Genomic DNA, 22,670 nt, shown 5'->3' on the forward strand with positions numbered 1-22,670 from the left:
AATGGGAAAAGTTGAATCACAAATATATAGAGAAAAAGGAAATGCTTCAGACTGCTTCACTTGTCCAGTCTATCAATCACACACCAAATTCCAGACCTCTTGTGTTTTGAGGGCCACTGGGTTTGAGTTCAAGATCGTCCCTTATTAATTGAGGTAATACCGTTGTTTCCAGTTTCTGTCATCTTAAACCTCTCCATCAAATGAAACAATGAATGAAGGAAAAAGAATAAGGACAAAACCCTTTAGCTTTGAGGGACAGATCCATTCTCCTCTCATTGTTGCATTTACAGTAATCCTTGCATTAGCAGAGGTGCTCTACTGATTCCCAGAGACCATCGAGGAAAGGAATAATTGGAAATTTAACATTTCAGAATAGGAAGAGCTTTCAGAGCTGATCCAGTTCCATCTAGTTTGGGAATTCTTGGGCATCCCCTAGATCCTTTCAGGGTCTGTGAAGTCATGACTGTTCCATAATAACACTGAGATGTGAGTTGCCTTTCCTACTCTCATTTCAGTGGTGCACAGAAAGGCTTCCACTGTGCATTGGGAAGGTCTGCATAGACCCGAGGATCCGCATTTCCTAAATGACCAACGAATAATGATACAGTGTCATGCAAGAGTGAAAGATCAATCAAAGTGCCAGATAGAGCAGTGGATTTTACTGTAAAAGGGAATGAAAATTCCTTTATATAGTTACAGTTTCCACAGTGCAACTAACCTGTAAGAAACCGCTGCTTGCCAAGATTTGGTACAGTATCAAAGACTATCCTTGTTTATCTGAAAAGCCTTCTCATTGTTCCACCTATATATCCATGGGGGGGGGGGGTCAGATTTTTTTTAACATACTCCAACTAAAGCAATATATTTTAACAGATTGAATGCAGAAGCTGATATGAGAATCCAACCAGACGTTAAAGAGATTTGCATAGCACTGGGTGTTATATGAAAACAATGAATCGTGGTTCATCACATCAAAAACCAATGATGTATTTTATGGTGGCTAACATAACATAATAAAATAAAATTAAAAAAAGAGAGATTTGCATAAATATAAAACACTGTTTTTAATAATTTATTTTGGTTTAAAAGTATTTTTTTCATAATAATATGTTAATCTATGTTAGCCTGTAGTGGGTTATCACTGTTATTATAAAATAAATACTTAAAATTTCTAATTTCAAGTATGGTAATATTGGTAGGTAGGATCCACATAAACAAAAGGTCTTTGGTGTCTTCATGATTTTTAACCTTGTAAAAGGTACTGAAACCTAACATTTGAAAACCCCTGATCTAGTCAAATTGTTTCATTTGACCAGTGAAAAACAGAGAGCCTGAAAATGTCAGTGACTTGTTCCAGGTGATGGCAATTTTGCAGGAAATCCAGGATTGAGAACAGAGTTTTTGATTCTTAGTCCAGTGTTCTTCCCATTACATTACGCAGCAGGGAGGCTATTTTAATTTGGATGTTCCAGTGTTTATGTGTTTCACTAAGGCTGTGTCTTTACTGGAGCCAATCCTCAGGTATTAATATTAACACACACAAGCACTATTTTCCGGTGGGTTGTTTACAGTGTTCACATTGGCATAGGCAAGTGGGTCCTTAATAAAAACTTTAAAATACTTTGAGTATTCTATTCTGATACGTGATTTAGGGTAATTATTTTTATAATTAGATTTGATTTTGATTTAATTTGTAATTGGAAAAATACTTTAAGGAACTATCATGGGAAGTTATGTTTAAAAATGTGTGACCCCAAAAATAAATAAAATGAATCTGACTGACCAAAGGCCAGGAGAGACTTGGTTTCCGTAAGCCTTTGAGATGTGTTCTCCTTACAGTGGAAAGAATGTAAAGGTTTTTCCCTTCTCGCTTTGGCTCCCGGGACAACTTTGTAACCCCACTTCAGTGGTTGTGTAGCCTTTAATGGCAGGCACATTTGCCCTCTTTCCCATATAATTTATACTCCCCTGGATCCTGATTTTTATTTATTCATTTTCTCTGGAATAATCTGTTTTCTGGTGAGCAACCTCACCTTCTTTCATGAACCTGGAAGGTATAAATAAAAACACAGCTAAAACCTGAGTTAAGGTTCTTGATACAGACATAGCCAGTTTGGACTTGGGAAGATAGCACTCATGAAATGTGATTTGAAGGAAAAATTAAAGAAAACCTGGAACCAAGAGAGTCATGGTCACTCCTTCAGAACGTTTCTCTTTTCTTCTCTAGTTATGGGGGAGTTGCTCATTCCCAGAGGCAACCTTATAGTTCCTGAGGATAAGCCCTGTAATGTGACTTGCCATGCATTGGGCTGGATCCCTCTCCCGGATATTTCCTGGGAGATCGGCATTCCGGTGAGCCACCCAAGCTATAATTCTGGTCCGGAGCCCGACGACGTCCAAAGTGCAGTGAGTGTCTTGACTCTCACACCACAGGGCAATGGGACTCTGACTTGCCTGGCTAACATGAAGGGCCTGAATGCCCACAAGTCTGTAACTGTGAATCTTACTGTGGTTCAGCCTTCTTGGGGTAAGTGAAGACATTTTGCTCTCTATAAAAAAACTACTGTTACATGCTTATACTTTATATATGGTGTTCTTAATCAACAATGCCTAGGAAAATTGTATAGTGACCTTGACTTTGGGTAGGGATGGTGATGGAGACAATCAGCATCAGCTTCATGACTCTGTGATTCCACTTGCTTTTTTTTTTTTTAAAGATTTTATTTATTTATTTGAGAGAGAGAGAGAATGAGAGATAGAAAGCACGAGAGGGAAGAGGGTCAGAGGGAGAAGCAGACTCCCCGCTGAGCGGGAAGCCCGATGTGGGGCTCGATCCCGGGACTCCAGGATCATGACCTGAGCCGAAGGCAGTCGCTTAACCAACTGAGCCACCCAGGCGCCCTCCACTTGCTTTTAAATTTCATCTTCAATGTGTCATTCTTTTCTACTTATGGAAACCATTAAGAACCTTGACAATTATTTATCACAAAGCAGCATCAATTCAGTGATAAATATTTGAAGTCAATGTTTCTCTGTAGCTTTTATCTGTTGTTCTAGTTTAATCCTATCCCCTGGGCCAGTATGAGACAAGTTCTTGTAATATTTGAGGAGGGTGTACAGGTGCTCTTGGATTCCTTCCAATCTTAGTAGAATTATGGTTTCATTTTTTTTTTTTTAACCTGGCAAATCCACAGTGTATTTGAAAGTACCAAGTCTTATATTTTTTAAAACTCAACTAAGTGACATAAATAAGATGAAATCAGAGGGGAGACAAACCATAAGAGACTCTTAACTATGGGAAACAGACTGAGGGTTGCTGGAGGGGAGGTGGGTGGGGGGATGGGGTAACTGGGGGATGGGCATTAAGGAGGGCACATGATGTGATGAGCACTGGGTGTTGTATGCAACTGATGAATCACTGGACTCTACCTCTGAATCTAATAATACACTGTATGTTAATTAATTGATTTGAAATAAAAATAAACTATTTAAAGTTTAGATCCCCAAGAGAACCTACTGTAGGCTCCTCAGCATACCAAATCTCCCAACTACACAGCCTACAGGGCTGCAGAGCCAGCTTCAGCTCTAAGTCAGCCCAGGCCAATGAGAAAACATGGGGCCCGGAGCTGGAGATTGACTTTAGGTCCTTCATTTTGCAAAAGAGGACAGAAAGGGAGGCCCGGAGAGGTGCTGTGCTCTATTCCAGGTCATGCCTCAGGTTGAGGTGGAACAGGGCCCAGAAGCCAGGGAAGGGGTTCCTTCTCGGTGCAAAGATTTTCCCACTACAAAAACACCTTTATTCAAAGTTCAGAACAAAGCTACCGCCAGAGCAAGACTGATGAAGAACAAGAAGAAAAAGAAGAAGAGGAAGAAGGAGGAGGAAGGGAAAGAGGAGGAAGAGGGAGAAGAGGAAGAAACGGTGTTTCACGGCGTTTGCCAAGGAAAGGCTCCCTTTTAAGTGCTTCTCCAACGTTAACCAAATTGACCTGCACAACAGGTCTATGAGGGGATCCTCATGCAGCCAGATGGCTGAGATCGAGGTGTTGGCAGGGTTGGTCCCTTCAGAAGACTGTAAGGGAACGATCTCGAGGCCTCTCTCTTAGCTTCTGGTATTCGCTGGCAGTCTTCAGTGTTTCTTGGCTTGGAGAAGCATCAGCCCAACCTCTGTTTTCATTTTCACACGGTGCTCTCTCTGTGTGCTTCTCTGTGTCCAAATTTCCTTTTTTTTTTTTTTCAAATTTCCCTTTTTTTTAATAAGGACTCCAGTCATATTGGATTAGAGGAGCCATCCCATCCAGTATAAATTCACCTTAGTTAAATTATGTCTGCAATACTCTATTTCCAAGTAAGGTCATATTCTGGGAGTACTGGAGGTTAGTACTTAAACATACGAATTTTAGGGGGACACAAGTCAACCCATGATAATGTCTCCATGAACCCGTAAAAAGCCATTCAGAGTCTACCCTGTGGTCAGTACCAACAATTCTGTGCTTTGCACTGCAGGGATTGATCCTCAGTGCAGTGAGCCAAAGCTTGCTCCCCTGTTGTTAGGACTTTGCCTCCCGTCTCTGACTCAGATGCCCCCAGAGACCAGGCAGACAACAGAAATGAAAGCGTGAGTGAATACATGGTAGAAGACTGAGTGGAGTGGCCCACTGGGAACCAGACATCATGCTCCATCCACATGGAGCAGCCAAACCAGTACCAGCTGGTTGTTGCTAAGAGGAAAAGGGATCCAAGACTGCCAGATCTTTGATGTGGATCTGGTGAATATCAATGCTTTTGAGGGTGAAAGGCACAGAAATCTGTGTTTCTTTGATTTTAAGTCAAGATTAATTTATTTTAGCTTATTTTTAAAATTTTATTTATTTGAGAGAGATAGAGAACACAAGCAGGGGGAGGGGCAGGAAGAGGGAGAAGCAGACTCCCCACTGAGCAGGGAGCCTAATGTGGGCTCAATCCCAGGACCCTGGGATCATGACCTGAGCTGAAGGCAGACGCTTAACAGACTGAGCCACCCAGGTGCCCCTCCAGTTTATTATTTTTAATAACTAAAACCTTTAGAAAAGTTGCAAGACTAGTACAATGAATACCCATGTGCCTTCACCTAGATACAACAAATGTTAATATTTTGTCATGTTTGCCTTTTTCTCAGCCTTTGTTTTTTTCTGAGCCACTTCAGAGTTTATGACAATTTACCCCTAGATACCTCAGCATGTATATCATAAGAACGAAGGCGTTCTATTTAACCACACTTGATGTAGTTGGCGATCAGGAAATGTAACATTGACACAAGACTGTTATATAACACACAGTTCATATTTAAAGTTTCACCAAGTATCCTTTATAGTGATTTTCTTCTCCACACCAATGTCTGGTCAGAGACCATGCATTGCCTTTGGCTATCAGGTGTGTAGTCTCCTTCCTTTACTCTTGAATGCTTCCCTCACCTTTTCTGTCTTTCCTGATATAAATATTTTTGAAGGGTCCAGGCCATTTTTGCAAGATGCCCTTCAGTTTGGATTTGTCTGAGGTTTTCCAACATACTTTGATTTGAGGCTAAATAGTCTAGGCAAGTCGTGGGTAATGTCATGTGGGGTCATGATGTCAATTTTCTCTGTCATTGGTAGTAAGTTTAATCATTTGGTTAATGATTTCTCCATTGTAAAGATCCCTTTCTCCATTATAATGAATATGTAATCAATGACTACTATATGAATATCCCGGTGGTCTTTCCCCCTAATAGTTTTTGCATTCATCGGTAAGTCATTGCCCAAATCTGTTGTTTCTATGGTGATTATAAAGAATGATTTTCTGGCTCCATCATATTTTCATATTTGTTGGTTGGTAGTCTTCTGTAAAGAAGAGACTTCTCTCTCCTTTTGTTTTTCTTTTTTTAAAAACAGGTTTAGTATGGACTCATTTTTATTCAGTGCACTATAAACTGCTCCTGTCATTATTCCTTTTGATGCTCAGAGTGCTCCAGATTTGGCTAGTGGGAATCCTTTCCAGCTGGCTCTGGTGTCCTTTTGACACGGCCGTATTAGTTTTTGAGCACTTGGCCCAATACGATGTTCTGAACTCCCTTTCATTTCCCCTGTTCTATCCTGGAATCAGCCATTTCTCCAAGGAGCCAATCCAGCTGGCTTTGAAGCTATTTAACTATGATAAATATGGTCCAAGCTTTGAAACGGAAGATTTAAAAAAAAAAAAGTTCCATTAGCACCAAATGGAATGAAATCGACAGTTTAAATCACACATCTTAACAAGGTAACAGTGCAACAAAGAGGGCTGGTCTGATTGATGATGCCCCGTAGAGATGGATTTTAGAGATTCACTTGCCTGCAAAGTTCTTCTTTTGCAGGGAAGGGCAAGGGGCACTTAATTTCCCTTGATCAGGTTTAATTCAGTGGAGTGCTTCCTTCGTAGGCTAGGACTAGGGAAGTTAGAGGCCTTAATTATGGCAGCTAGAGTCCCTGCAGCCTCAAAGGGAAGCACAGTGGGTGCCTTGCAATGAGTCTTACTTTATTGGACCCATTTGGAAAAGGGTAATTTGTTTCTAAATTATTCATCAAGATCCAGAGCAGCTGGTGGCTGGCTGCATGTTGTGTATTTTATGCAAGTTTTAGTAGCTGAAGACCTCATTACAGCCCCGGCGGCTGGTGTCAGGGAGGCTTCTAGGAGCACAGCCGGGGGTACGGAGAGCCCCAAACGAACATGCCTGTGCTGTGCAAGCTTCTCCAGGCATCGATAAACACCTGTCCTGCCACCCATTTTCTCCTGAAAGTGCAAGGAGTCTGTGTCCATTGTGTTCCTTTCTGGAACAGTCCCTGTGAGTTGTTGCAGGAAGGAGAGTGGCAGTTGAAGAAAGGCTAATTAGTTCAAGCCTAACAATCATTGATTCTTGAAAGAAAAGCATGCTGAAAGGGGTACTGCTAATGATTTTGAAAAGATCAATTTTTTTCGATTCCAGAAGCAGCACAGACTTCAGGCACTGCAGACACAGGTACAACTGGAAGGTGGGAGCCCCTCTCCTGCCCGCCTGAGGAAGAGCACTGTCCATCCTCTGTGCACCCAGCTGCGTTGCTTTCTCTGTTTTCTCACTCAAGTGAAGCGTTAGAGCAAAGCAACATTTTTAGGACAGGGGAGCACCTGGTAGAGCGCAGTGATTCCTGGTTATAACCTTAGTTTTGTGAGGAGTGGCAACTTGGAGGGCAGACCAAGTGGGGGGAGTCACAGTCCTGGGTCACAGCCCTGGGTCTGGCTGTGAGACTCTGGGCAAGTCGCTGACCTCTGCGGCTCAGTTTTCTTGTCTGTAAAACAAGAGGGAGAAGAGTAGGGCGGAAGTTCTCTCTCCTGGCTGCCGTTTAGCCTTCAGGACCTTTGACCCACGGGATGGGCCCAGGCCCCACCCCAGAGGTTCTGATTGAATTGGTTTGTGTGCAGCCTGGAAATTGTCGTTTTTAGGAAAACTCCCAGATTATTGGGCAGTCAGACCAGGGGGCTACAGAACAGGGAGATCCTGAAGAAGGCCTTGACTCCTGACCCAGCCTTCTGACCCAGCCTCTTCGGATGCTACTGTCCACACGGACTTGGACAGCAGATAGCTTGGGCTCCGATCCCGGCTTGCCTACTTACTTGCCGTGTGGCTTTGGGCAAGTTACTTAACCTCTCTGTGCCTCAGTTTTCTCATCTGTAAAACTGAGATGATAATAATAACTACCTCACGGGCTTGTTGTTGGTGTGAGAAGTAAGTGGGTTAAAACGTCTGACACTCAGGACAGTCCCTGCCACAAAGCCCACAGGGCAGGAGAGGGGACAGCTGCTCTCTTTTGTTTCACTGATTCAGAGACCTCCTGTGTGCCCCCCTCATCAGCACCGGAGCATGCCTTGCACATGCCCCCGGTGACATTTTGTACTGATCCAGTTGGTTTCGAGAAATTCCGTGTGACCTTTTAACACTGAGCATTTCTGTGAGAGCATCTGGGAAGCACTATCTTCCTTTTCTGCACAGAAGGACAATCCTGAAGCTGAGATTGAAGCGGCACAGTAAATTCAGTCCTGCGGTGCCGACGTGCACAGCTGTGTGAGGGAACGTAAGGAGGAAAGCAAGAGGTGTTGAACCTGGAGGTCATCTTCCTTGGTCACTAGGTGCCATACACATCCTTTCTAGCGACTCTGCCATTTGCCTTGAACCATTATGTCCACACCCTTTGCCAGGACACAAGTCAGGGACCAGTGCACACCTGGACTCCCCGTTTCCCGTAAGACCAGGGCTGTACCTTCCCAGAAGATATTCCAAGTTGGACACACAACATGAATAGAAAGACAAGAGTCACAGCCCCGGGTTTCTGCTGGTCTGAGTGCCCTTGTCCGGTTCACTGAGCTTCTTTGTCCCAAGAGTCTCTGCACAATGAAGGGGCTGGATTACGGACAAGGTTATTCCAAGGATCCATGCTTTCTGTCCAGTGTCCTGCTTTTTATCAATATATGACCATCATTTATTTTTCTTTCAGTCCACTGTAAATGTACTCATTTAAAAATTAGCATCCCACTGAAGTGTCTATGATATATATGCATGTGTGTATCCACGTATATGTCATATATGGTAAATTAAAAATTATTTAAAATAAGAAAGATTCTTCCGTGCAGCTCCGGTACCAAATTACACCTCATCATGGCTCATACACCGTGCTTCTTTGGCAGGGAGGGGGCTCCAATGAGGTAGAGACAGTAAGTCTTCCCCTGGTGTGGAACTCCAGGGGAGATCTGACCCCCAGCGGACTGTGGTCACAGCATATAGGAAGCGGAAGAAAGAGCCACGTGGCTTCTGAGACCAGTTTCTGTTTTGGTGAGAGTTTGGGGCTTTTATGTGAGAGCAGGCATCACTTTGCTAAACTTGGTGGTTAAATTAAGAGCCAAGAGAGTGAGTGATGTCACGATATCCCCTGGGCTCTTCCTTGTTTCGGTCACCAAATCCACTGAGGTGGCCCTTCCCCCCCTCCCTTTAAATAATAACTCCTCCCTGAGGATAAGCAGCTGTTTATGTACTAGATCAGAGGAAAGCTTGCCACGTCCAGACTCGGGTGACAGAAGCTTGGCACCCTGAACATTTTCTCCAGTAGGGGAGGAAGATGCCCCGATAGGGAATGTTTGAGTAAGTCAACAATGTGTGTTGACTTTTCCCAGTATGATTTTCAAGCCCATCTCTTGAGTCTTGAGCCAGACCTTAATGTTTAACCCCAGCTCTCTCCCTGATTATGAAAGCTTCTAATATTTGCAAACTTCAATTTGTAACAAGTTCCTCAGGCTGATTTAGGATGACGTCAGCAATCTTGAATGTGTGTGTCCGTGCCCTGCAGTGTTCTCAGTGTTTTCACACACATCCAGAGTCACTGAACAGCCTGGGGGGTGGGGGGCAGGAATTGTTGTGGGTGAGTGAGCAGAAACAGTGCCCATGAGATTTCACTGAATCCACTGACAGGAAGCCCAAAGCTCTTTGTCGGTCATAAAGTTTCCAGGTGGTGATCTGAGTTTAAACTCCAGTTTGTGATTATCATAAATGTGATTTGGAACTTAATTTTTTTTTTATCACATCCATAGGAGGGAGATTATGGAAACATCCTGTAATGTGGCAGTTTGTTTGGGAAACATTTCCGTTTTGGGCATTCTCAACGTGTGGGTCACCAACCACTTGCATCAGAATCACCTGGGGTGCCATTCCAGACCCCCTGACTTGGCACCACAGCGGGCGGGCTCTGAATCTCCTTGTGTAACAACCATTCCCGGTGATGCTTGGGAATTTTGTTCTCTGTGTAGCAAGTGGATAACTTGTATTACTCTCTGGATGTGAAGAGACTGGCTTGTCGGAAAGCTCCAGTTGCAGGGGCGCCTGGGTGGCTCAGTCGGTTAAGTGTCTGACTCTTGTTTTCGGCTCACGTCATGATCGCAGGGTCGTGAGAGCAGGCCCTGTGTTGGACTCTGAGCTCAGTGCAGAGTCTGCCTGCTCCTTCCCCGGCTCTTTCTTTCTCTCTCTCAAATAAAGAGATAAAAAAATAAAATCTTAAAGCTCCAATTCTGGGGCTGAGGAGGGGTGATATGGGAAGGGTAGAATACCGTCCCCACCACCTCCACCTTCCCTGGGGAACTCTTTTCCTATCTCTATCTGTCCCAACTCATCTTAGAAAAATGGTGGGTGATGTGGAGATCCATCCTCCCCCCACTTCCTGTCCCTCGCTCCTTCCCTCCCTCCATCTATTCATCCAATGTGCCCAATATGTGCCAGGTGCGTGGGATATAAGAAAAATAAGACAGTCCTTGACCTCGAGGGGACTAAATTTTGTTTAGATAGTAGCAGATGTGTAAGAAGAACTGGAAGTGATAGCAATTTTTTTTTTAAAGATTTTATTTATTTATATGAGAGAGAATGAGAGATAGAGAGCACGAGAGGGAAGAGGGTCAGAGGGAGAAGCAGACTCCCCGCCGAGCAGGGAGCCCGATGCGGGACTCGATCCCGGGACTCCAGGATCATGACCTGAGCCGAAGGCAGTCGCTTAACCAACTGAGCCACCCAGGCGCCCAGTGATAGCAATTTCACAAACATTTACGGTGACAATGAACAGGAGATGTTTAAAAAAAAAGGAAATTTAGAAAAACTATCACAGGTAGTGCAGAGAAGCTTTGCACAAAGAGCAGAAGACGAGTATCTTTTTATATTATGTAATTCTTCAAAGCACAGTGTTCTCTGAGTTTTAGCACTTGCTTGGAGATCAGTCAGTCCTTGTATTATTTTGCAGTGGAATCCTTACTTGTCCGTGAGTCACAATCCAGGTGGTTGATGGTCGTAGAAACCAGGGCATTAGTGATCATCTCTAACCAGTACCACAAGGTACTCTGAGCCTTTAACTTTGACACAGGATTAGCAAATTATGATTTCAAGGTCATTTTTCATGGGAAACTCCAAGGGAGAACACCTAAGAACTATTTTCCTCCTATAAGCTCTGGTTCCAGGGTGCTGGAAAGGCTGTTGATTTACAAACTCTGTCTTCCTTCATAGGAAGTCTGTTGTTTCAGTATTTTCTGATGACTTGCATTTAATAAAATAGCACTCATTCACGATGAGAGTCCAACCAAGCGCTCAGGGTTGAGTGGCGGAGTTTATTGAGTAGCTCTTCACATTTGAACAGATCAACTTAAATGCGGTTTTTCCTCAGCCTGGTTCAGGAGGGGAAATGCAATGCTGGATAGAACCTACTTGCAGTTCTCACAAACCCGAGGCTGGGCAGTGCTGTCTAGCGGGACGTTCTGTGATGAGGGCAATGCTCTTCACCTGTGGGAACTGAGCCCTTGAAATGTGACGAGTGTGACTAAGGAGTTGAGTATGTAATTGCATATAATTTTGGTTCATTTAATTTGAATTTAGATAACTGCGTGAAGCGTGCTGGACAGCCTTGGCTAAGACAGGCCTGCCCTCCATCAAAATGGCTTTCCCCTCTCCCTTCCTTCCTGCCCCGCTCCGTTTCACTCCCTGCTGGCCCCTGCCTATCCATTCTTTTCTCCATGACTACTGGATACAACAAGAAGGCAAAGCAGACCTTAAGGAAGGTGGCTCCTGAAGAGCCAGGGGAAACAGCAATGAGCCGATGAGAAAGGCATTCTCTGGGGTGTGGGTGGGCCGGGGCTGAAAACCTTGCAGTACGTTCCTTTAGATGTGACACCTCTTCAGTTCGTCCTCATTTCTTTTGGACTCTGGACTCCTGACGGGTGGGAACGTGGAAGGGAGAACCAAACTCAAGTCTTGCAGTCTTGTTCAGCAGTAGCTGCTCAGTAAGTATTTATTCCTTGGCTAAATAAAGGATGTTGGAGGTTGGTAATTGCTACTCCAACCCGGGAGCTGTCGTTCCTTGCCATCTACTTTCCCTTTAGGACTGGTAGAGGCGCTAACCGATGGATACGGGGACTGTGTTGCTCAGGGGTATTTACTGGCAGCAATGAGTATCATAGTGGAAGATCCTGTAGAGTATTGAATATCTGAGCACGCTCCAGAGAAGTTGGCTTATGACACCCAACTGTAGCAGGCCGAATAGTTATATTATCAGAAAACAAAATCTGACTTATAGGGTGGTATACAATCAGGGATTACGTACCTTGGACAGTAGCAAGCACCACTAAATACATTTTTTTTTTCTCTCTCCTTTCAACCTTATAGGCAGCATTGATAGAGCAGGTACATCCTTGCCTACCTGGGCCATAGCTCTGCTTGCAGTATCTTTGTCATTGCTTTTGATCCTGATAATTGTTCTGATTATAATATTCTGCTGTTGCTGTGTCTCCAGGCAAGAGAAAAAAGGTAATTTTTTTGTTCATATGGATTTGTATGTATTTTTGAACTTTTGGTACAAGCACTTGAAGTTCATTAGCTCCTCAGCAATTTTGTAAGATGCATTGACCTTCGGAGCATCCTTCACTTGGAAGTGGACATGTGAGCTTCAGAGAACGAAAGGACTTTCTGAAGAAGGGATACATTCCTTTGGGGTCAGGTGTAACCCCTCCGGGGAAGACCGAGATCTTCACACTTTTCCGAAGGTGAAGAGACAGTACCTTTCTGAGCAAAGACACTGACTGTTTGAATTTGTGCATGTTTTCGAGGATGTAAGGGCATTATAATCTGCCATTCAGATGCTATGCTTTTTTTTTCCAGAATAATACCTATCTGAGCACATTAAAAGATTATTTCCTATTTTGTATAATTCCAAATTGGCTTTTGTAGGCAAATGTTTTAGTGGCAGGAAGAAAAAGGTCTTCTGTCAAGTAAAAATAGTACAGATAAAATTAATAAAGATAATTACACCTTTCTTCTGAATGAAGTCTCTTGAGGTACTCAAAAACAGTGGCCTCATTTGGGGGTCAGGTTCAAATTCGTGGTGGGCTCATCAACGTTGTGGTGGGCTTGTCATAGAATTCAGCTGTTTGTGACTCCAGAAACCAAAGGATCTTTGTCATGTGGTTGGCTCAGGACTTTCCAAGTGCTGAATGTGTGTCCAGCCTTACCTTTCTTTGTCTCATAAAACCTCACCTATGCCTATTTGAATATTTTCTACAGTTAAATTATTTTTCTTAAAATCAGACTTTTGATATTAGGCTACGTGTCAGTTTAATTGCATTTAAAATTTTATTAACACTAATTGCCATTTGATGAGCACCTTTGTGGCTGTGTCAGGCACCGTGTTAATTACCTTACATGGAATCCCTCTCAGTGAGATATTCTGTGTAAAGTGCACAGTTAGGCTGTATCTAGGCTAATTGTCTAGCCTAAGCCCCTGCGTGGATTTGGTTTGCCATTGGGAATTAATTCTGTCATACAACTTAATTCCTTAGGAAACAGAACATGAAAAGTAGTGAGCCTCTGTTGGCCCAGATCTGACGGAAATTTGCTTTTACCTGGGAGTTACCCTATATGCCACGGAAGGATTACTCAAGTAAAATACACTGGATTTTAAAGGAAAACTATTGGATAACTTACATTTTAATTGAGAAGTGACTAGGATTGTTCAGTGCCTTCAGATTATTATTTTCAACATTAGCTACTGTGGTGTCGTTGGAGGACATTCTGGTTATTTGGACTTGTCCTCTTCAGCTGTTTTTTTGTGTGTTCCACAACAGCCTAGTAAGAAGGTTGTGAGGGTTGGTGGCCCATGTAAGATGTACACCAGGGGGACTCTCTGATTCTTAGCATCCTCATGAGATAGGCGTAAGTACTATCCTACAGATTGGTTGCGAGGACAAAATAAAATGATATATGAAACTGTTTCCACCCTAGATTTTATCCTTTATTTAACTTTGAGATGAAAAGCTCATATAAGAGTGAGCTGTTTTTATTGCCCTGGTTTTTAACAGGCATAGGGCCTGTGACAACCTATGTACCAAGGCCACCGCATTGGGTGGAATTCACAGTGGACGCTACACTTCACCTTGACATAAATGTAAAGGACCCAGGGAGGTCCTGGATTTCCCCATGACAATCGTCTCCATGCTTAAAAACAACACGCATCAAGTTTCTTCAGAAGTATTGTCCGGCACTTTGTTTTGCCAGTGCCTGGAGAATTCTCAGTGCTCTGATTGGTTAACTGGGGACTGACTGAGGAGAGGTGAGGGCCCCACTCTGTGCGGTCTGAAGGCCTTGGGATTGCTTCTGCTAATAGAACAGAGAAACTGGGAGCCCATCTCTCAGAGCCCATCCTTATGGGAACACTAGTGATATTCCAAACTGTCTCTCTTTTTCATTTCAAATAAGTTTGCTTCTGAGGTCCAATTTGGGGTGTGAATTGGCAGATGTTATTTCAACTGGAAGTGAGAACATATCTAAAAATAAGGAAGATGATTTTTTTTTTTTTTTTTTTTTTTAGATTTCGGTAAAGCTTGATGAATAGAAGGCCTAGACAGGACAGCAGAGTAGCAAGGAACACTGGCTTTTGAGAACAGATGATTGGGGACTGGTGTGTGGCTCTCTTACTCCCTATTTCCAGGTTCCCTAGGTCCCCTCCAGTCTAAGAATCTATTGATTAAAAACATTAGTATTTTAATGACAGCTTCTGGGGGTGGATGCAACTCTGTGCATTGATACCATTGTTACATATTGATTGAAAATATATCTTAGAATTAAGGAAGTACAGCGCTTACACAATGTAATTCCTTATTTGTTAAAGTATGGTGATAAGATATAATAGTGTCTAGTTTGTTAAAAATATGATGACACTCACACCTACCCCTTGGGTTGTTGTAATGAGTAAATGAAATAGTATTTTGCAACGTGCTGGCACACAGTGAGTACTGAATGAATGACAATAGGGATTGGGAATGCAGAATGCCTCTTCCTGGTGAATCGAGTCTTCATATCTTGCTGGTTAAATTCAAGATTCATTGAGAACTTATTAGGTACCTACTATACTTTAGGTATAGTAGTTATCATAGGAGAGCTAATAGTGAATTCTACTTGCCTTAGGCTTGAAAGTCATTTGGTAATTTGGTGTGGGGGTAATTTCATAATACCGAATGGGTCACAAATACTCAGCAATGTATTTAAAATCAGGGGGGTCTATAAGAATTGATTAGATTTTATTTTCAGAATAACTAATACTAATGTGATTTTGTTCCTTTTTTTTTCAGAATCTAGTTATCAAAATGAAATAAGGTAAGTTTGAAATCACATCAATTATCGGAAAACAAAAACAACTGAAAAACAACCAAAAAACACCAGCCCTACAACTGCTAACACACACAGAGCTGTGGGGTTTTAGGATCATGTTACTCAAAATTAAGTACTGAAAATGGACAACTTTGAAAAACACGTATGCCAAACACAAACTCATATGGCAAAATTCATTGTAGAATAAAATAGAGGATGGAGAGCCTGCCTACATTTGACTTGCCCCAGCTCACTTAGGAAAATGGAGATTTTCTACTTGGTGTCTGGCATTTGCAACTCTTTCCACAAGAGGACACTATGCACCGTGACTGTTGTCCCTCCTGTTTTGAGTCAATGCAGGGGACTTGAGGACCATTTCAAGGATAAAGAACCAGGCGGAGGTCCTGATTGGAATTTCTGGGGCGGTGGAGAACAGTGAGGCCAGCTGGATGGCTTCAGGCGCATGAAACTGACCAGGCAGGCAAATTAGGTAGCGTTCACTGCTTGTACCACTAGTGCGGGAGGGGACAGAGAAATCCCAGCCATTCCCATGGCCGTCCAGAAGTAGCTGCAAGCACTTTTAAGGTAGCTATACCGACGATAATACAATAACCAGTTTAAATGTCTGCAATGTTTAGACAAGTATAAATGCACTAAGGGGAGGGACTTTTAGACAGTCGTCATTATGCTGGGGGTGTTACAACAAAATCATAGCTAATTTTCAGTATTCTATTAGATAATTTTAGCTTCTGAAATGCTGAGATTTTAAAATACCTTTTGGTAACATGTGGTGAATGAGGATGTGTGTAATCACGGTATAACAGACACTAGCCATTCTCCCTTTGACCCCAGTCACTCAGTGGTGGTAACGCAGCGTTGGGAGAGGCGGCTGTGGTCTCTGAGAACACTACAAAGCATCGGTCTGAAAGTGCTCCTCCTTTGGGGCCTGACAGAGGGCAAGAGGAGAGGAAGGCAAATGGACTCCAGGAATTATTCCAGCATTTCTCTAGGGTGCTGTTTCCAGCAGGATGGCAGCCTGGATTCTTCTGTTCACCATTATGGACTTTGTAACATCTTTTATTTCTCTTCTCTGGGATCTTTGATGATTTTAAAACATAGTACAGTGGTCAACAGCTATTTGGGGTCATGGATAGAGAATAAGAAGAATAATGACGACAACAGCAATAATATGACAGTAGGGATGACAATCGCTAGTATATGCTGAGTGCCGAACATACATTAGGTCCAGGGAGGAAAGACGGGGAGACTCACCGAGACCCCGCATCCTACCTGCTTTCCGTGCACAGTGGCACCTGTGCAAACTCCAGTTGCTTCGGGCTCCTTCTGCCGTAGAATCACACATATTCCTTCCTACAGAATCAATGCATTTTTTATATAGAAAAAATTAAAATATACTTTCAGGAAATGATTTTGAGAGGCTCTGGGGGATGCAGTCGGTTGAGCATCTGACTCTTGATTTCTGCTTAGGTCATGATCTCTCCGTGCCCAGTGAGGAGTCCGCTGGAGACTCTCTCTCCCTTTCAGTCCGCCACTCCTCCCTAAAAATAAATGAGCAAATCTTTAAAAAAATAGAAATGATTTTCAAATCACCCCAATTCTATCGTTCAGAAGCAGGCATTGTTATGTAAGTATGTATCTGCTCACACGCATGTGTGTTCGCATAGATACATGCGCATATGCATTTTGTGAAATTTGCATCAGCATAAATTTTATTTTGTAGCGTGCTCTTCTCACTTGGCACTATTCTGCAGATTCTGTTAATAAATTTCTGTAATAAATAAATTTCTGTTAATAAATAGTAATAATAAATTTCTGCTTAATAGAAATGTCTTATTGAAGTATAATATAAGTTCAGAAAAGTATACAAATTGTAGGTGTGTAGCTTGATTCCTTTTCACAAAGCATATGGGCCTTGAGTGGGGACATGCAGAACTAGAGCACCCCAGATCCCCAACCTCTCCATGCCCCTCAAATCACTGTCTGCCCCTTCCTCAAAGGTCATTTCTTTTTCTTTCTTTCTTTTTTTTTTTTAGAGAGGGAGACTGAGAGGGAGAGGGCCAGGGAGGGGCAGAGGAAGAGGGAGAGAGAGAATCTTAAGCAGGCTCCACGCCCAGCGCAGAGCCCAACGCTGGGCTGGATCTCACAACCCTGAGCCCAAATCAAGAGTCGGATGCTTAACCAACTGAGCCATCCAGGCATCCCAGGGTTATGTCTTCTGACCTCTATCCCCACATCCCCAGAGATTATATTCGTATGAACTTTATGTAAATGGAATCATAGCATGTATACTCATTCATTTTGGTTTTCTTAAGTGTCACACTGTGAGATTGGTCCATATTATTCAATGAAGATGAAGATGTAGATGGTTTATTATTATATAATACTACACTGTGGGTATATATGCAATTTATTTTTCCTTTAAATGGGCATTTGGATAGTTTTTGGGGTCATTATGAATTCTGTGGCACTAAGCAATTTAATATGGATCTTTGATGACGTGTTCATAAGTACTCCTTCCTGTGTTGTATTCAGTTGGGTGTATGTCTTCCCGTGAGAGCTGGGTAGGTAGAGTCTCAGGGTAGGTAGGGCAGACAGACAATACTGCCATATGCTTTTCTGAAGTGGGTATGCCAGTTTATACTTTCACCAGCAGTGCATGAGAGCTCTCACCTGTAATAATTTTTACAGGTGGCATGGAATTTCATTTTAGAGATGTATTGTCATTTTTTTTAATTTTTATTTTTATTTTATTTTTATTTATTTATTTGACAGAGAGAGAGAGAATACAAGCAGGGGGAGTGAGAGAGGGAGAGGCAGGCTTCCCGCAGAGCAGGGAGCCCGATGCGGGGCTCGATCCCAGGACCCTGGGATCACGACCTGAGCCGAAGGCAGACGCTTAACCGACTGAGCCACCCAGGCGCCCCGAGATGTATTGTCATTTATTTCACTAGTCCCCTATGGTGGGACACCTGGGTCATTTGCACTTTTTGCTATTATCAATAGCTCATGAATGAACGTTCTTTCAAGTAAATTTTTGCACATATCTTTGGTTATTTCCCTATAATAAGTTCTTAGTGGTCAAGCATGAATATCTTTAAATATTTAGGTATCCATTGCCAACTTTTCTTCCCCTGGGAGGCTACATAAATTTTTACTTTATTTCAGAGATTAGCACACGTTTTCTATAAAGGGCCAGAGAGTAAATATTTTGCTTTTGTGGGCCACGCGCTTTCTATCACAATTACTCAGTTCTGTTGTTGTACCATGCAGACAACCATAAATAATATGGAAGCAGACAGGGGTGGCTGTGTTCCAATAAAACTTTGTTTATATAAAAGGGGGGTGGATTTGCCCTGTGGATCATAGTTTGCCAGCCCTGCTTAATTTGGTCCCTGGCTTCTGGGGGTTGATTATCCACCGGGGAATGGAGTCCATGGGCCTATCTCTCTCTATCTCAACGGGAGTGTGAGCAGGCAGACCACCTACAGAGTCATGCTGGTGGCTATGAGTGTCCCTCCTGACGTTGTGGTGGGTTCAGCGTGCAAGAATGCTCTGGGTGGAGCAGACTGAACCGAATATCCACTGCTGATTAACCTTTGGCTTTTTAAAATGGTTAAAATAAGATAAAATAAAATGGTCTGATTCCAGGAAATCTGCAAGCATGAAGACAAACAAAGAAACTTCGGAGACAAACGTAAAAAGTGGGAGTGAAAACAATGTCTACAGCCCGGATGAGCCCAGGACCGCCAGTGAGTGGGCGGGTGGGGCATTCCGAAGACCTGGAGGGGAGTGTGGGGGAGGGGCTGACTGACCCTGACCAGCACTGCTGCACACGGGCTGCACCAGGCAGGGGACTCAGCCCTTGCTGGTCATTAGTTTTTGAGTAATTTTCAGAAGAAGGGGAAATGTCAGGACTAGAAATATTCTAGGATATAGAAATATTCTATAAAAAGTAAAAATCCACCTATATCTCCAAAGTTTAAAATAAAGTGGGATGAAAATTTAAGGGCTTTAAAATAAATTTTTTTATGCTTTCTCTTTGTTAAAGCCTTCTACCTTTATTTTATTTATTTATTTATTTGTTTTATTAAAGATTTTATTGATTGATTGATTTGACAGAGAGAGGCACAGTGAGAGAGAGGGAACACAAGCAAGAGGCGTGGGAGAGGGAGAGGAAGGCCTCCCTCCCAGCAGGGAGCCCGATGAGGGGCTCAGTCGCAGAACCCTGGGATCATGCAGGACCCTGGGATCAGGATCTGAGCCGAAGGCAGACACTTAGCGACTGAGCCACCCAGGCGCCCCAAAGCCTTCTACCTTTAGTAAAGCATATGAGGAAGCATTTTAATACATTGAGGATCACTTTCCCAAAATGTCAAATAAAACCAAAACTCAGAGAGAAATCTGTTCCTCTTGAGCTTTGGAGGGTGTAGGAGAATGTTGAAAAATGAAACCCAATTTTGAGAAGTCTTTGTAGCACCCGAATGTCTTCCCTCTCGAGGACACAGTCCTAGTGGGGGCTCAGCCACTGGCAAGGGGCTAAGGGTAGGGTTTGATGTGAGGTCCTTCTGGAAGGCAGATGAGAGAGGAGGGGCGTATGAATGGGTGGGAGAGGGAGACCTGGCCCTAACAAGTTGCCTGGCAAAGCAAATTCCACAGAAAGACGTTTCGTCAATCAGTTCTTGCTGAGAGCTGCCCCCGCCCCCCCACAAATTGTTTTCAATAAGATTAGGGCTGCCCTCCTGGCCCATTTCTCCCATGGTGGCCTCCCACGTTCATTCCAAATGGCTCACTTCAGATTCTTAAAAATTCCACGATGCTGTTCTGATCATAGCTTACAAAATTTCCTGTGGGTGAATATTTATTTATTAGTGTTTTGAGTAGTTAATCAAGTAGCTTGACCAAAATCATGGCCCAAACCAAACCTCTCTGTGTTTTTGTCCTTTTGACTCCTGTGTTTATATTCCTTGGTCAGCATTAAAGCTACAGATTCACCTTGTCTCTGGATGAGACTAATGAGTCAAGGAAGGACTGGATTGTGAGTTTGCCATACTTTTATTTCATTAGAAAGATAAGATTTGAAAAGTATATAACCTCAAGGGAACTCTAAAAACAAGTTTATGGCTAAGGATTGCTTTATGCTTGGGTTACTGTATAAAAGCAAATGTGTTTCCTTATAAATCAGAATTGCTAGAATATTATTTGGGCTTTGTTACTTATCACTCTAAAAATCATTCTTCTGTTGCAGAGCTTGCTTCTCTCACTTCAGAGTCCCTTGAATCCAGTGTTTGGGAACAACACAGAAATAGGCAACCTTATCAGGTGACTCAGACCATTTTCCCCATTTCGAGGTTTTTTTTTTTTTTTTTTTTTTTGTCATTTAAAAACACTTGCCTGGTGGTAGGTGATTATAAAATGGTGCTTGTTTTATGTTCATGATGGAAGAACGTGGCCTTTGCTCACTGGTTAACCTGTTAGCATGGAGGACATAGTATCTCTTGCACACAGAAGTGTAGGTGGGGGCTTGTAGATCTCGGGGTATCTCTTACATGCCCACTTAGAGATGCTGAGTGGGCAGCTGGATGTACAAGTCTGGAGCTCCAGGGGAGGAACACTAGTTGTAGATATTGTTGGTTGTTAGGCAAACTCTGATGGGCTCCATCCTTCCAAAGAACATGAAGAACACAGTCACCCAGGAACCGTGAGGACATGGTATGTTGCTTTTCTGACACGGAGTTAGTGTTGGTTGCCACAGATGAATGAATTGGAATGCATACACAGAAAATATGATTCTTTATATCCACAGTCATATTAGGCAAAATATGTATTTTCTGACCGCCTCAAAGACACCTTCAAATGAGAAGCACTTTGATGTGACTCCGCGATGCTGTGCCTGATATGTATGGATGTTCTCCCCTTTAGCTTTTGGAAAAGGCCCGCTTGCAGACTAGGTTCCCGACAGCATGTGGCATCTGAGGTCTTGGCTGTGTTCTGCCTATGAGTCGCTATCTGTTTGAGGTGCTGCCGCTGGGAGTGCTTGCCTAGACCCATCGTTCTTTCTTGGGGTAGTTATTGACTTAGGTTTCCGGGCAGCTCCAGGCCATCATATTCCTCCCTGCAGTTGGGATTCAGCTCAATCCATATGTCTTGCCGGTGATGTGTTTCTCCCAGGGCTTTGTGGGGGAGGCGAGCTTTGACTGATGCTCAGCCATGTATCGGGAGGACCTAAGTGATGCCTTTAGTGGAAAACCAGTGGTAGCCAGATGGGAAGACATATGAAGGGTCTGTGGCACCAAAGAACATTGGCCTAGGTGACAAACTGTTGGGTTCCTGGTACAAGTTCAGGCTATATCCTTAGGCTGGGTGGCAGGAAAATGGAAAGGTAAATTTCTTCCCATCAAGTCTGCTGTCTTTGGCACATGTGTCTTCTGAGGCATTCAGTCTGGCCCTGGGAGAGATGGCTATAGAGATGCAACAGGTTCTCTTCCGAGGGACCATCTCTTGAGTAAGGGGTAGCTGGCCAAAGGGAGTAATCACCAGGCCGTGAAGGATGTTTCCTGTCGAACCTCCACAACTGGACCTGAGTGGGGCTGTGGGCTGATGGAAGGGTTCTCTTCCCAGAACTAAGCATGGTCACCCAAGAACACATTTCCTCCAGCCTTTATTTCTGTGGCTTTTCTATGGTTACCTTTTACTGTCACGTGTCTTTCCACCAGACAAGCCAAAGTGCTTACGTCTGGGCTTGGGGGCATGGAGTAGGCAGGGAGGGAGTCAGAAAAGGTCATGTCAGATGGTGCCCTCCTGAAGTAGACATGAGGACAAAGGGGAACTCTAGATGCTTTTGGATACAGGAATGGAGAATGACATTTTGGAGCTCGGAGTAGATGCTTCTTAGGCTTGAAGTGTTTTGAAAATATGCGGGGAGAGAAACTTAAGAAGTTTCTGCTACTTGAACATGTAACCAGCTAATAATCTATTGGTGGGAAAAGAACAGTCGCCCGGAGGTGCTGGGCCCTGGGGGATGGTCACGTATATCTGCGTTTCTTGAAGTGTCTGACAGCCTTCTAGGGGGAGGTTGTATCTCGACCCAGAGCATCAGGGTCCTTAAGAAACCAACGGAAGACAAGGAAGATGAGCTGTTTTTGCCTGGGATAGAGACTGGGAGGGGGCTATTTAAACAGCTGGAGTCTTCTACTTAGAGTTGGGGCACCTTAGTGCAAGCACAGTTTTGAAGCAGTCCATCTCTGATTATGAACCAACGGGTGCCTCTCGGGGCACCCTCTCGGGGATGGGCCTAGGCCCTCCCTGTCTGCAGGTTGTCCATTTGGAGAATGTGGACTCGAGATGTGGGCTACGCTTTTCGTGAGCATGTGCGGACGGGAGGGAGCAAGATGGAAGGTGGAGGAAGTGGCTGGGCCTCGGAGCCCACGGCCCAGAGAGGACATAGTCCTGCACGTGGGCAGCTGGG

At 43.5% G+C, this 22,670-nt stretch overlaps 1 protein-coding gene across 4 annotated transcripts in view; it reads left to right on the forward strand.

The window, feature by feature from the left end:
- Positions 1 to 22,670, forward strand: part of IGSF5 (immunoglobulin superfamily member 5) — a 40,562-nt gene that overhangs the window by 12,611 nt on the left and 5,281 nt on the right. The window contains exons 4-8 of one of the 4 annotated variants that reach the window (XM_027586988.2): positions 2,228 to 2,527; positions 12,209 to 12,349; positions 15,166 to 15,190; positions 18,854 to 18,954; positions 20,451 to 20,524. In XM_027586988.2, the coding sequence (XP_027442789.1) occupies positions 2,228 to 2,527; positions 12,209 to 12,349; positions 15,166 to 15,190; positions 18,854 to 18,954; positions 20,451 to 20,524 (641 nt within the window). Of the gene's footprint in view, positions 1 to 2,227; positions 2,528 to 12,208; positions 12,350 to 15,165; positions 15,191 to 16,036; positions 17,235 to 18,853; positions 18,955 to 20,450; positions 20,525 to 22,670 lie in introns of those variants that run through there. The other 3 variants (XM_027586987.2, XM_027586989.1, XM_027586990.2) reach the window with 3 other exon arrangements.

The sequence above is a fragment of the Zalophus californianus genome, chromosome 1, assembly GCF_009762305.2.
Source record: "Zalophus californianus isolate mZalCal1 chromosome 1, mZalCal1.pri.v2, whole genome shotgun sequence".
NCBI lineage: Eukaryota > Metazoa > Chordata > Mammalia > Carnivora > Otariidae > Zalophus > Zalophus californianus.